At 41.4% G+C, this 15497-nt stretch overlaps 1 protein-coding gene across 3 annotated transcripts in view; it reads right to left on the reverse strand.

The window, feature by feature from the left end:
* Positions 1-375: 375 nt before the first annotated feature.
* AP2B1 (adaptor related protein complex 2 subunit beta 1) overlaps positions 376-15497 on the reverse strand; it is a 1330026-nt gene continuing 1314904 nt past the window's right edge. For all 3 annotated transcript variants that reach the window (XM_044063279.1, XM_044063277.1, XM_044063278.1), the window contains one exon: positions 376-1640. In XM_044063279.1, coding sequence (XP_043919214.1) covers positions 1566-1640 — 75 coding nt within the window. In that variant the 3' untranslated portion in view covers positions 376-1565. The remainder of the gene's footprint in view (positions 1641-15497) is intronic.

Genomic DNA, 15497 nt, shown 5'->3' on the forward strand with positions numbered 1-15497 from the left:
AAAGAAGGTGAAGGGGCCCAGACAGAAGTTTCTGAGTCTCCGATGGAAAGCCACAATGTCCAAAATGAGAAAAACAGGACATTCACTGACACTTCAAAATGGACGGCAAACTGGAGTGGCAAAAGGTAGTACACGTTATGGATGACAACCAACCTTCTGGAAAAGCTAATAAGGACAACACAGCAAATTAAAAGTGTACAGAACAGAAAAAACAAATATACTGGACAAAATGCTACTTGCTCTTTTGTGGTAATTTACAGCCTGGAAATCTGTTCCCATATCTCTTGCTATGAAAAATCTGTGGATGGTTTGGATAATAATCTGTAAGTTGTCATGAGATGGTCAAAATTCAACAGCATTACATAAAAAGTCCAATTTACAATGATGTGTAAATGTTTTTATTGCAAATGATGGATGAAATCAATTCACAGAGTGTATGAAAATGTATTAAAGAACTGCAGAAAATACAGTACAAAACAAAGGTATGGTTTCTCAAACTGGCATGGTATTTTGGGCATGCAGACACACATGCACTGCAAAAATTAGTAAGTACTTGAAAGTAGCTTTAACAAATGTCACTTTCATCTAGCACGGTAATGAGTTACACAAGGAACATTTTGTATTCAATGCTGTTTTGCTTCTTCCTTCAAAATAGGTCACTAGCAAACGGAACAAGTTCACAAGAAAAACACATGTACTAGTGTCACAATGTCAACACATGAATTTGTCACTCAGCATTTAGGTACAGAGTGAAAAAAATGGATCTGTTGACTTTTCTTCATTGTTTTCAACTTTTTTGTCAACAAGTAACGGCTAAGATTTAGAAGACAGCTCAGAATGTCGCCACTGACAATTTTCACAAATAAACTGGTCTGAATTTTAAAATACCTTACAACATGTTTCAACTACCACTTCATATATTTAACCCACTAAAATCTAAGTAAGGTCTACTACTACAAAATGCCACTGTACTACCTGGTAACAAGCCTGGTACTTGAGTAGAAAGCTAATTTAACCATCCCCACCACTGTGCACAAAAAATTATATTATGAACGTATGACAGATGATTGCAAGGCAGAATGCTGAAGACTGCAAGAAACACATCTCAGTAAGTAGTAGCACTTAGAACTTGCATTTTACTACACTGTTGTACCACCACAGCCAACATATAAAAGGACCTGTGATCAAAGAAACAAAACAAAAGATAAAGTGCAACGTACATGTTTGATGACACAGTTCAGTTTAACATAAATGAAAAGATTTCATTAACGAAGGCCTTTGGTAAATAAAATGGATATTTTTAAAACTTGTTCAGAAAATTATAATATTGGCACAAAATATACAAAGCTAATGAAATGGAATATAGTGGTTTAAACAGTGGTTACAAAGTTTCATGGTCACTAAAAATTGAGACTGCTTCCTATCAGTACGCAAACTCTAAATCATTTTTTTCATCAGTGCGTTTGATCAAAACCCTAAGAAAGAACATGGCCTTTCTCAGCTAATTGCCCATATGCACTGCTGTGACAATGAAGTCCAGCTGATCAAAGGAGGACTGCTCTTCTTCAGTTTTTAAGTATGGCATCGTAGACTTGGTAGACATACTGTGACACCTCTGGAGCACGGCACTTCAGTGAAAGCTGAAAAGGAGAAAGCAGTAAGTAAACTGTAATATCTTTCATCAATTTTCAGATTATTTATAAAAAAGCATAACGCATACATACTCATAATACAAACTGATTTGCAAAATGTCCCTCTAGAGTGAGCAACAAGGCTGGCACAGTTCCTGACATCTCTCTAGTCCCTATGACAGGGGTGTGTTGCTCTCTTTATAATGTATGTCATTACATAGTATGCCTGGCAAGGAGGGCATGCATAGCTCCTGCTTTTTCTAGTTCATCCCCTCATACACTAAACATGCACACCTGAATCGACAGACAATAGTAGCACAAGATGATACACTTACCCAGCTTCCGGGAAATCCCTCCACAATGCAAAGACATTGTGGTGGTGGATTAATAAACAGCTACCTACACACGGCCCATTTCTAGGTGTGCAAGACATGCTCTTACCAAATCAGCTGATCTATGAAGGGATCCCCCTCAGCAGGTTTATGACTTGCATTACCCTATTTTCCCACTCCAAAAGTTTTTTTTTCTTGGAAACACCCATGCTCTGTGAAGTATATGCCTTATTTAGCAAACCATGTGTTGCACTAGGACAATGCATCCAGAAGCTCCCCCCTTTTCTCCTGACCGCTGAGCAAGTACACTTCCTAAAACTCTAGAAAAAACACTAAAAATGTAACACCTGTCCTATTACAAGGATATACAAACATACTCTTTCACAGCTTAAAATGGAGCATTAACTGCTGCTGCTGAGTGCAAGGGCTGTTCAAATAGACTGGGAGAGTGAAGGTATTTGGGTACTTTTCCATTATCAGGGCAACACTTCTAATGCACTAGAAAGGCTTATTTTTGTAGCATTTAGTTGCTTATTCTGTTTCTAATGACATTTAGGTGTTTCAGAAGCAAAATAACTGTTTTATGCAACTATTACATAAAATATAGGCAATAATTTTACCCCAAAATCTCAGGACATTTGCCGTTTTTACAATTTTTTTACAGGACACAACTGCCCAAAGAGGGACTGTCCCTCGCAAAGTGGGACAGGTGGTAACCCTAAGCTCCTAAGGAGGAATAGTTGAGATGAAGTCCGCTACACAAAGACTCATTAACATTGATCGTTGATCCTTTCACATGGCAACCCAAAACTTAAAACATTTCCGATAAATGACATCAATTACATTGAGTACAGTAAATTCACGTCTCTTCTGCGGAGTCATAAAGTCCATACAGGAAGAACTCTCATCTGTTTTTTGCATAGTAATAGTATTTAATGAATTATATTTTAAACAATACATAAAGCAATTTATATTGCAACGCAAGAACAATTTTTCTACCCACAGCTTTCTGAGGTTAGTACTATTCACAAAACTTTGAACACTCATTTCCAGCTTCTACGATAAACTATATGCCATCCATATTTACAAATAATGTAGTGTTACAGTTGTCATGGTGGCGCCTGGTTTTATAAAACAGTCATACGTTTTAAACAGTCCCACATTCTTGCTAGCTGAATGGTATATTTATAAACAGCGTTTCACACAATCGTAGCCAAGAAGTTCCGTATATCTGACTGGGATAATGATACATGATAGTGGTGTGGCCTGAATAGCTATCGCCCTCCATCTCCAAAATGTGGGACATTTCCTCTCATAATGTGTAACCAATACTAACAGCTGAAATCAGGAAGCTCACGGGATGATTAAAACATATTACTGTATACTTATTACTTATAACTTTTCCCTGCGTTAGAACTGTTGCCCTGATAAAGGAAAAGTACTGGTATTTGTGACCAAAAGAGAAGTGTCCTAGTCACAGATCAAATGGTAATGCAAGAAAATACATCGCAACCTCCCTGGGAAGTCTACAAGTGCACTGAATCCTCAGCAGTAAAAACTTCAATAATGACAGGTGCTGAAAAACAGCCAATAGGAAAACCTTTAGAAGGCTGACTTACGAAAGGAAAACTCTTCTTAGAAACTGAAAAAAAAATGTTTTCATTACATGTTGATATTCTATGATGTTTCCATAGCATCCACAGCCTGGATACAATACCAGAGGTGGGTTTTTTTTGGCACAGCCTGAATACAGTATTCAAAGAATTTTTCCCTGGAGTCTACTATTGAGAGTACTGCAAAAGTACAGTTTTGTACCTACCATAAATGTAGATGTTCGAGTGTTCACACTGCTGCAGTCATTACACTTGGGTTATCCTGCCGTCAGGCGGTCCCGTAGTTGGCCAGAGTTCCAAAGTCTTGGTCCGGCGTCGGTTGCTGTCGCTTCTTCCCTGACGTCAGTGCACCAGGGGTATACAAGATGCATCCGACACCATTTTCTTCAGTTTTTCTTGCCCCAGATGTCAGGTGCCCCCAAGTAGGTAGGCAATACATATTGCTAGTAAAAAATATACATAGAAAATAAAAAACAATACCTTCAGTTACAAGCAAATACACCTCAAAGGTTGTATAGGATAGAAAGGTATAGATAAGCCCAGCTAGTTCAGAGGGGATGGAGGGAGGGTAACCTGGACTGCAGCGGTGTGAACACTCTAACATCTACATTTATGGTAGGTACAAAACTGTACTATGTTCATTGTGTTACACTGCTGCAGTCATTATACTTGGGTAGAATCCCAAAGCTAAGGTTGGGTGGCTGGTCTATAAAGAGTTAGGATTGGCTATGAGGCCCTGCAGAACTGCAGTGGCAAATCCTGCTCTGGATTTAGAGTAAAGAGGTAAGTGGTAATGCTTGGTAAAGGTGTGCACTGAACTCCAAGTTGCAGCCTCCAAAATTTCCTTGGTAGGTACTCCTCTGAGAAAGGCTGTTGAAGTGGCTGTTGCCCTGGTGGAATGTGGCCTGATGTTATTAGGGACTGATTTTCCATGCTGTGTGTAGCAGTAACGAATACAGTGTCTGCTTTGAGATAGCCTTGCCCTGTGATCCTGCAGCATATGCTACAAACAGTTGCTCAGTTTTCCTGAAAGCTTTTGTTTTGTCCAAGTAGAAGCATAGCTGCCTGTGTATGTCCAAAGAGTGCAGAAGTTTCTCCCCTTTATTCTGGGGGTTTGGATAAAAAGTTGGCAAATGGATTGTTTGGTTAAGAGCCACACTAGATACCACCTTTGGCATAAAGGTAGGGTTTGTCCTTAAAGAAACCCTGTCCTGATGGAAAATTATAAAAGGTTCCACTGCCATTAATGCCTGTAGCTCTGAGACTGTTCGTGCTGAAGTTACTGCCAGGAGCAGAGCTGTTTTCCATGATAAAAAATTTAGATTGGCTGGCTCAAAAGGTGGCAGGGTCAGTTTTTCCAAAACGAAATTGAGGTCCCAAGTTGGTGTTGGTGCTCTCCGGGGCGGTCTTATGTTTTTAGCCCCTCTGAGGTACTGCTTTAGCAAGGGGTGAGAGAATAAAGGAGGATCCGTGTTGTAATGTGCTGAAATGGCAGAGGCATGGATCTTAACTGATGAGAAGGATAGGCCTTTGTCCAGCATCTCAGTTAAGTATTGTAAAATCTGAGGAATGTTTGGGACAAGAGGGTCAAGGCTTTGAGCCTGGTTCCAGGCACAGAATCTCTTCCATTTTTCTGAGTAAGCTTTCCTGGTGCTAGGCCTCCTGGCCTCCAAAATGACATCCATAACAGCTTTAGAGAGAGGTGTTGCCTGTTTGACTAATGAATCTGCCATGCAGCCAGGTTTAGGGTTTTGAGCTGACCATGCAGGATCTGATTTTTTGTTGAGTCAGAAGGTATGGATTTTGAGGCAAAATCCATGGTGGGCCTTGAGCTAAGTTCTTTAAGATTGGGTACCAGTGCTGGTGTGGCCAGTCTGGAGCAATCAGGATCATCTGTGGTTTTTCTTGTCTGGCTTTTAGGAGTACCTTTGAGAGGAGAGGCAGTGGTGGGAAGGCATAAACGTTTAGGCTTTTCCAGCTGAAGGAGAGAGCATCCACTTTCCATGCTTGTGTGTGATAAGTCCTTGTGCAGAATTTTTGTAGTTGGCAATTCAGTGAGGAGGCAAAAAGATGTATGTCTGGGCATCCCCATTTTTGCGTAACCATGCTGAAGATTTGTGGATTCAATTTCAATTCTTGAGGGTCCATGATATTTCTGCTGAGATCGTCTGCCAGAATATTTTTCTTTCCTGGCAGGAATTGTGCTTGCAGATGAACTTGATAAGTTAGAGCTGTGTTCCAGAAGGTCATGGCTTGCCTGCATAGGAGATAAGAATGAGTGCCCCCTTGCTTGTTTATGTACCACATTACTGTGGTGTTGTCTGTCTTTAATAATAATTGTCCTGGATGCAGAAGGTACTTGAAAGCCATTAGGGCATTTTGAACAGCCAACATCTCTTTTTGATTGATGTGAAGATGCATCTGGTCTGTGTTCCACTGGCCCTGAATGCATTTTCCTGCCATGTGTGCTCCCCAGGCGTAATCCGAAGCATCTGTTGTTAGAGTCTGCCTGGCTGTGAGTAGGGTGAAAGGCTGACCCTTGTTTAGGTGACATGCCTGTGCCCACCATCAAAACTCCTGTTGTAGGCAGGGAATCATTGGTATTACTGCTTCTAAACTGTGAGTGTCGAGTCCAAACACTTTTTAGGTACCACTGTAATTTCCTCATATGCAGTCTGGCATATGGTATTAGTAGTATGCAGGATGCCATGAATCCCAGGGCCTGCAGAATTTTTCTTGCAGGGAGATGGGACTTTTTTGCCAGTAATTGAAAATATTGAGTTAGTTGAACTTGTTTGTATGGCGTGAGATAAGCCATCTGGGCCGTTGTATTTAAGCTGGCACCCATTAATATAATCTGTTGTGAGGGCACTAGTTTTGACTTCTTTTCGTTTACTGCGTACCCTAGGGAAATCAGCAACCGTTTTACAAACGCCAGATGCTGTAGAAGGATGCCCTTTGTCTCTGCTTGAATGAGGCAGTCATCCAGGTATGGATATATTTGAATTCCTTTTTGTCTGCAAAATGCAATTACTGGTGCCAGGCACTTTGTAAAGACCCTGGGCGCAGTAGATAAGCCAAAAGGCAGTGCAGAGAATTGGTAGTGCATTGTACCAGCTTTGAATCTGAGGTATCCTCTGCAATTTTGTCTGATAGGGACATGCAGGTATGCCTCTGAGGTCCAGAGTAACAAGCCAAGCCTTCTTGCCCAGCATGGGTAGAAGCTGCTGTAATGTCAACATTTTGAATTTTGGAATATCCAGGTAAGTATTTAGAATTGAAAGGTCTAGTATGGGCCTCCAGGCCTTGTCCTTTCTGGGGCCCAGGAAGAGTCTTGAGTAAAATCCTTGTCCTTGTTCCTGTTGTGGTACTTTTTGAATAGCTCTCATGTCTATGAGGGCTGAAATTTGTTTTTGTGCCTCTGCCCATTGATTTTGTTACAGGTCTGGCATTCCTTTTAGCCTTGGTAAAGTATGAAAGTGGAACCTGTAACCTTGAGACAAAATATTCAGAACCCATTTGTCTTGGGTGATTGTTTGCCAGTTTTGAGAAAAAGTGCTAGTTTTCCCCCTAAAGAGGCTGCCAAAAGGGGAGTGCTTGGCGTACGAAGGGGGAAGTCATTGGGACTGTTTCCTGTACGGTTGAGACTTGTCCTCACCTCATTTTGGGGTTGAGGTGCCCCACTGTCATTGTCTGTTAGAGCCTTGGGGTTGAGATCTGCCTCTTGGGCGTTTGTATCTGCCTCTCTGTGGCCTGTCTGACACTGGAAAGGACCAATTCTTTGTTGGCCAATTTCTGCTAAATCGAAGTGGCTGTACCTGTAAGAAATCCTTGACTGTTTGCATAGATTTAGCTTTATCCTCCATTTTCTTTAACACCTCTTCTGCCTTAACACCAAATAAGTTATGCTGTAAAGGAGCATCCAATAATTTTGCCTTAACATGATCAGGTAAACTCTGTTCTTTTAACCAAGCATGTCTTCGAATCACAGAACCTGTAACTGCGGCTCTACAAGAGGCCTCTAAAGAATCAAAACCACATTGCAGAGTATGTTTTCCCACCTGTTCAACTGCATGCAACTGCATGCAATAAATCCTGCATTTCTTTACAGTCAGGAGCTTCTGAGCTTGCAAGCATTTTCTGTTTTAACTGAGCCATTAAATATTGTTGGTACTTAAGCATGTGAAACTGGCAATTTAAAGCCCTTATGGCTAAAGTTGCAGAAGTGTAAACTTTTTTCCCCCATCTATCCAAAGCTCTCGAATCTCTGTCAGAGGGTACTGGATTGTTTGCAATGGAAGCCTTAACCCCTTTTGGACCCTGGGAAATAGTTTCAGGATCAGCAGAAGGGTTTTTATAAAGAAACTTGTGAGAGTCAGGGACTCTAATACCTATCTGGCTTAGCTGGTGCAGGGGGCAAAGAATCAGGAGATAAGCTGGATTCAGAGAACACATCATCCACAATATCTAGCACAGGTGGAATAGCCAAGGGCCTGTGCTGAGGCAATAAAAGGAAATCCCTGAGCCTTTTCTTGGATTCTGAATAATCCTGACTTCCCCAATGGAAATGCTCCCTCATGGTATGTAAAGTTTCTCCAAAAGAATAATCCTCAGGAGGAGAGGCTGAAGGGATAGATTCTTCAGCATCAGAGTCCTCATAGGGGGGTAGAGAGTATCCCTGGTCTGAAGAGGAATCAGAGGAAATGGAAACCTGATCAGAGGAATCAGTCAGTATCCTGCCTAGGCCTTTTCTCAGGAGGGGGATGGGAACCCCTGATTAGAGTAATGAGGTCTTCGGCCATTTTAAGCATCTGTTTCTTAGGCATGGAGGACTGTCCAGGAGAATGCTGTACTTGCTTCTTTGTCTTTAATGGTACTTTTGTCTTGGCTGTTGCTTTAATGGTAAGTTGTGAAGGTCTGAAAACACCCTCAGAAGCCGATGCCTGCTCAGCGGCTCCGGACCCATCTGATGGATTAGTTTCCGTAGGCCCAATACCTTGAGTTTCCAGAGGCCTAGTTGTCTCCACGTGGGAGTCGGAGGCGGCCTGTGGCGCTGAGGTAGCGGGTGTCACGGGCTGCGAAAGCGCCTCACTGAGAACCGGCGACTGGCCTAGAAGAGGTTTCGTCGTCGGTTTTGGACCTCGGATGCCTGTCTTTATCCTTGTCTTTGCGTTTTTTTGGAATTGCGGTCATCGGTTGATCCGACGGCATAGTATAATTGAACCTTCGGCCAAAGTAGTGTAAAGCAAAATCAAAACATCTTTTTATAGTGCATTTGTTAAATCTAGCACAAAACCGACAACTAGTGACGTCGTGATCAGGGCCTAGGCATGGAATACAGTAAGAGTGGAAGTCCTTATGAGGTATTTGCTTCCCACAAGAAATACAATTCTTAACTTTTTCTGAAATCAGTCTGAGGCAAGAAAAAAGTTTCCCCAACGGGGTAGTTAGCTTTATTGAAGACTTCTGATCTGAAATTTGACTTCGAAAATCTCAGGAGTCGGCCGACTGGCACTTGCGAACTGTTTCGGCTACCGCGCGGCAAGAAAGACTGAAGAAAATGGTGTCGGATGCATCTTATATACCCCTGGTGCACTGACGTCAGGGAAGAAGTGACAGCAACCGACGCCGGACCAAGACTTTGGAACTCTGGCCAACTACGGGACCGCCTGATGGCAGGATAACCCAAGTGTAATGACTGCAGCAGTGAAACACGATGAACATCCACTGCCATATTAGACCATCTCTGGAAAGTATAACAGTGACTTTTACTGAACTACCATGATTTGTGCTAATCTACACTTCTAAAAAGCTTTTTTATGGTATTTTTCAATTATTTTCTCATACAACCTACGCAAACAATAGTTTTTGCAAAATATTTAAAGTTGTAGATCCAGAGCAATTTCTACACTTTTTCCCCACACTACTGCTCAGGTCAGTCACCACACAAATTTAGCAGATCTAATCATTAACCTGCAAATAACAGCTGTCAAGACATATGTGGGAAGCTACTCGTATTCTGTAATGACCTTAATTTTCTACAGTGACGTGGATAAATGCACCACTTAACTGAACACAAGCAGGAGTACATACTAGCATATTTATGGACTGCTGCAGAGTAATTTACTGTTTTTCATTAAAAAAGAATTTCTGCAACAATCAATTCTTTGAAAAGCATTTCACTTCACCTGTTCCATGTGCTCAGTGCCACTTACTGACCTCAGCAAACATAATTTCATGATGGACAATTGCTGGTGATAGCTGAAAAAAAACCTTCTGTCTAGCCTACATTATATAGGCTGGGATAAATTCCTTTTTGAAACAGTACAAGGTCTGTTCAGAAAAAAGGATGGTAGGAGCTTATAATCTGTAGCAGGGGAAAAACAAATGAAGAAACTGAAAAGTACTTGAAGGGTTTCTGGACGACAAACCATATCTTTATGGCACTATAAGGAAAATAACTTTGGGATCAGGATAACTAAATTAAATGGTGGAGTTTTCCCTCAATTACAAAGTAACAAAATAGAATGGACTTCTCATGTCACATTCTAAGAATAACATTTTGTGAAGGTGTGAATCGATGGCCAAGTGACCACAACACAAACATCTGCAATTAATGCAATTTTGAAGCAAGCAATGGAAACGGACATACCTCTGGTAGAGTAATCCCCAAAAGTAGCACTTTTTGACGGATGTCTTTCTGGCACAGTACATTTGCCAAGTGGACGGCTTCCTAGCAGATTCAGTCACTTCTGATAATCCAGTTGTAAAACCCAGAGGGATCGTGTCTATTGCAATAATCTAACAAGGTGAAGCTGTCTGCGCCCCAAAATTCGTAGACTTCCTTTGATTGTATCAGGATGACTTCCTCAAGGGACCAGATAGCCTGAAACCACAGTCTTCTCTGCCATCAAGGGATGACTTTCTTCCCTGAATTTTATAATTAGGTAAAGAATCCAAAGGGGGGTGGTGTACAGGAACTTCCTTTCCAAATGCTTCCAGTGTTACATTGTCTTACCCTAACAAATTGGGAAAGCTGCATTTTCCAGACAAGCAAACAGGCTGATCTCTAAAGGGCCTCAATCCAGAATCCTCAGCTCTGTGAAAGGAATGAAGAAGCAGTTCAGGAAATCTGTAGGTACATTCACCTCATACAGAATGTGAAATGCAGAGAAGTTAAAGCCTGTATTGGCCTATGTCAAAACTGCATCTCTCTGTATGGTACCATATGACAGTCTGTCAGCTGCATCAGATGTAGCTTATCATCAGTGTTCATGGTCAGGATGACTACACGCAGCTCTAATGTATTGATGTTGAGTGCCTTTCTCTAGAAAGACCACTTCCTTTGAACTGTAGAGGAGATGAGATGAACTCCACACCTCGTCAATGAAGCACCACTGTCAACATCTGCAATGGGCTTGGCTGGAGCAAAAGAAGTCCCACCTTTAGACTTGTGAGGGCTGAACACCATATCAAATCCTGGTGAGATGGAGGGGGGGGGGTTCTGAAAATCGTAGTGAATATACAGCCACTGACACTTCACAGTCCACTGCAATACTAAGATCTTCAGGCATGAGAAAAGTACCCTACAGACTGTGGTAATCATCATGCTAGAAGAAACAAAGACAGCGAATTCCACCACAGAAGTCATTAAAATGGTCTATTCCAGAGACACTGACGTCAGAAAAAATGACTTCCTGTAGCTTACAGGACTGGATAACCTGAAACCACACCTTTCAAGAGTCCAGCCTTAACACAAGTCTGAAATTGTGACAGGTGAGACAGACTATTAAGGGACTGGGGCCTAAAGTGGCAGAAGATAAAATATCTTGCCTACCACATCCAAAACTTCCTACTCATTATCTAGGAAGACTGTAGGAAGGTATTATAGTCATAGTTTTCAGGCTATAAGCTGGACTGAAAAGTAACAAACTGTAGAGTGCTTAGTCATAAAAGTATATCCATCACCTGGGATGGGGGTGGTGGCTGCAGATGGCATCAGCCTTCTCCAAAGCAAAGTGAAAGGCTCCAATGGAAAAATAAGCATTCCTTCCATCTCCTAAGATGTGATTTGGACTTTTTCCCCGAAAAGACAGAGGTGCAGCATGCCAATTTTTAGAGGACCTCAAAAGCTGCAGAATCTCTCCAAATGAAGGCATCATCTGGATGAGAGCTACATTGATGAGAAGTTTCATTATCTTTGTCAGCTTCAGGATGTCTAGGAAACATCCTCTCAAGAATAATGAAGAAAATAAATGTATTCCTCAGCCCCTAGCTCCAGAAAGGGTGTGGCTTAGGCTCATCCATCACTGCAGATGACAAGTGAAATGCAGATAGGCACGGGCTGCTGGGCTTCCGGAGGCACAAGATACGATGGGATATCTGTGCAGAGCTTTGCTCTGTTGCCAAACAATGTTCTCTGAAGGAAGCATACTGCTGTACCCATAAAAACATTCCCTCCACACACTTAAATGTCCACATGCCCAGTATCATAAGCTTCCCCACTGGCCAGTAAGTTATGAAGTGGGAGGAAAGAACTGTGCAAGTTTCTTACACTATGGCAAGTTACAACTTCTCAATTTGGGGTTGGAGGTTGTGAGATAAGGAGATTCCCAGAGTCTGAGTTTCGAACCATTGCCTGGAACTCCAACAGCTTGCAAGTTATTGCATTTGGATAAAGGCAGAAAAGTACAATAATCCTATCTAGTAAGACCTTTTAACTGCCTTAATGCTCTATCTCCCCTTCATCCTTATCTTCCCCTTGAACTTTTTCCTCCTGTCTTATATGTCATCATGACCATGTCTGTAGATTCTGCACACATTTTGGTCCACGGTCCATATCCCTATCTATAAAGAAGTAATTTTGGAGATCCGGGGAATAGTTAGCCCATATAATCTGCTGCTTGTTCCTCCTCCTTTCCCTTCTGTCTTTCATTTTTAGAATCCAGTCTTTGCAGCTCATGTATTCCTGTTACACTCTTCTGGAACACAGTCAAACTGGATGAGGTTTGACTGACGGCTACACAAATTAACTAATCAGGTTCTCCAACTTTCAAACAGTGGGTTATGGAGCCAATGAAAGGAATGCCAGAGTGGGTGGCTAGGAAGGAATCCACCAAGGCATTCAACAGGACAAGGGAAATTGAGAAAGGGCAAGGGGAAAGGCAGGGATGGATGGGTGGTATGAAGTTAAAGCACTTAAAAGGGCACATTGCACAAGCTCACTGTCACATTCATAATGTAACATAACAGAATCAGATACTTCACCCGCACCACTCCAGAGATAAGCCTAACATAAGGGACTATAAAAGGGAAGGGAGAAGACACATAAAATGGTGATAACTGAAAAGAATGTGCACCAATGTGAGCTATACAAAAAGCCCCATGCCTACCCATGGCAGAACTTTCTCACCGCAAGACTCACATAGGTACCTCACAGTGAAGAAGCAACTGCCTTTGCAAACTTCTGTTTGGGAGATGGCACCAACAAGGTTAGTATAACCTAAATGGAAAACACAGAATGCAGATGTTCTAAACTTAGCACAAAGGTAAGCATATTGTGAAAAGTGCATAACACTTGTTGTACTACTTTAATTTTAGTGTTGTTATGCTGCAGCAGAAAAGGCAGCCACAACAGAACAGTATCTGAAGCCTTTAAAAGCTATAATATACTATACTATGCATTACCATTCATGCCCCCCCCCAAAAAAAATGTGACATACTGAAGGCAAAATAGATTTTAAAGATGTTAGTCGACACAGGTAAACTTTCTGACCTGTGTGTGACAGTACTACATGTTTTTAAAGCTGTAAAACACTATACACTCAATTTTTTCCTCTTCCTCTGTCTAAATGTTATTACAGCAGGCCAGCTAAGGCCCCATGTACTACAACGAAATATAGCAGGGTTTATCTCATCATAACCAACTACTTATGCGCTTTCAAAACAGATGTCAAATCCATTTATTCAGCATTACTTCACTTCTGTCTTGTCGCTCGTCCTATATTATGAATCAAGACGAACAGGTGGTGTAGTTTATTTATATGCTTTATTATATAGAAACGCATCAGGATGGATAGCAGCAAGATAAAATAAAAATTAACTGATTAACTGACAGACCACTGCATACATGCATGCTTACATCTCAACAGCTTTCTACACAATGGCACGTGCTCAGTATATGTGTAAGCCCATGGAAACCTTCTTAAAGGTATACATACATACTTACTGATCTACATCCTCCCTCTTTATTGAATTGCCCACAATAAATAACATCTGAAAACGACATGCAATTATACAGACACTAAGAAATAAACACAATGTTCGTGCCCAAGTTGCAGTACATCTGGAACATGGTCTGGAAATGTGACCTGATCTAGTGATCTAGCAATTAGGACTGGGTTTAGCAACAGGGACAATCATTGTTGAACAATCTGTTTCAGGAGTTTGAACTTCTCAGAAAAAGGGATATTTGCTGGAACGTCCTCTGGACCTGGAACACTGGATGACTCACTATGAGAGCTAGAGTCTTTTTCACAGGCAAGATGCTGCAATACAGGCTCAGACACTAGTACTAAATGTTTACAACTTCGCCTAAATTCTACTCCTTGTGATTCCACAATGTAGAATTTCGGCTCTGGACATACACTTTGCATGACACCAATCCGATCAAAACCTTTGGATGTCTGCATCCTCATTATCTCCCCTTCTCGTAATAGATTGAGTGGTTTGCTGGACTTACCATAATACGGCTTCCTGGAAAAATGCCTTTTCATAAGTTGAGCTCTCACTGCTTTGTTGTTCTCGGCACAGGGAACCAACAGATTGCTACTAATCAGGAGTGTGGCTCTGGTTTGTCTTGACAAAAGCCTTTGTGCAGGTGAACCAAGATCTTCATCCAAGGAATGTTTCTGACATTCAGGAGATACAGAAAAACATCACTATTGTCTCAATTTGACTCCTCTAATAATTGTTTCACACTTTGAACTGCACGTGTTGACAAACCATTTGACCGTGGGCACTCAGAGCTACTTGTAACATGAATAAAGTCCTACTCTTCAGCAAATCTTGAACTGCTGGCTTGTAAACTGTGTACCATTGTCAGACTATACTTTGTGCAAACTATCATGGACTGCAAAATGACACTAACTTAGCAATGACAGTACTGGATGCTAGATTAGGAAGTAGGTCAATCTCGAACAATTTGAATAAGCATCTACTAACACCAATGCTGACCATTCCATTTGAAAATATCTGCAGCTACTGTCAACAAAGGTAGTTCAGGAATCTGGTTTAGTTGAAGTGGTTCTTTCTGTTGATACGGCTTAGTACTATTACGTACAGAACAAAATGAAAGCACTCTCTCGATAACCTTTGACACAGAAGGCCAAATACTAGTCCTCTCGCCCTTCTTTTGGTAGAATCAATTCCTGAGTGGCCACGATGCAAGATGGTAATATACTCCTGTTGCAAGGATTTTGGAACAATCACTTATGGACCTTTCATGATGATACCATTGTCATACAAAATCTTGTATCCGAAAAAAAGAAAATATGGTTGCACTTCTACTGGTAAACATGATTGCTTTAAAAGCCATCCTCGATTGAAAGTGGTTGAACTTCTGAACAATTGGATCTGAGGCTGTGTGACTTCTAAGCTCAGCAAGAAGTGTGGAAGAATAATGTCTCCTTTCCATGACTTCAAAATCAAGTTTCTGATGTTCATGCTGTTCACGAGTATTTATGGGCAATCTGGATAAAGTATAAACAAGATAAAGAAGTTTGCCTTTTGTGTACACAAGATTGAAATAATTTTGCAATTTCAACATCATGCGTTGCAGACTGGCAGAAACTGTATGCATAGGCTTTCTCAAAATAGTGACTAGAGGCTGGTTGTCAGTCTCGATTTGAATTGGGTGGCCA

This window comes from Protopterus annectens, chromosome 2.part1, assembly GCF_019279795.1.
Source record: "Protopterus annectens isolate FY-2018-M chromosome 2.part1, PAN1.0, whole genome shotgun sequence".
NCBI lineage: Eukaryota > Metazoa > Chordata > Ceratodontiformes > Protopteridae > Protopterus > Protopterus annectens.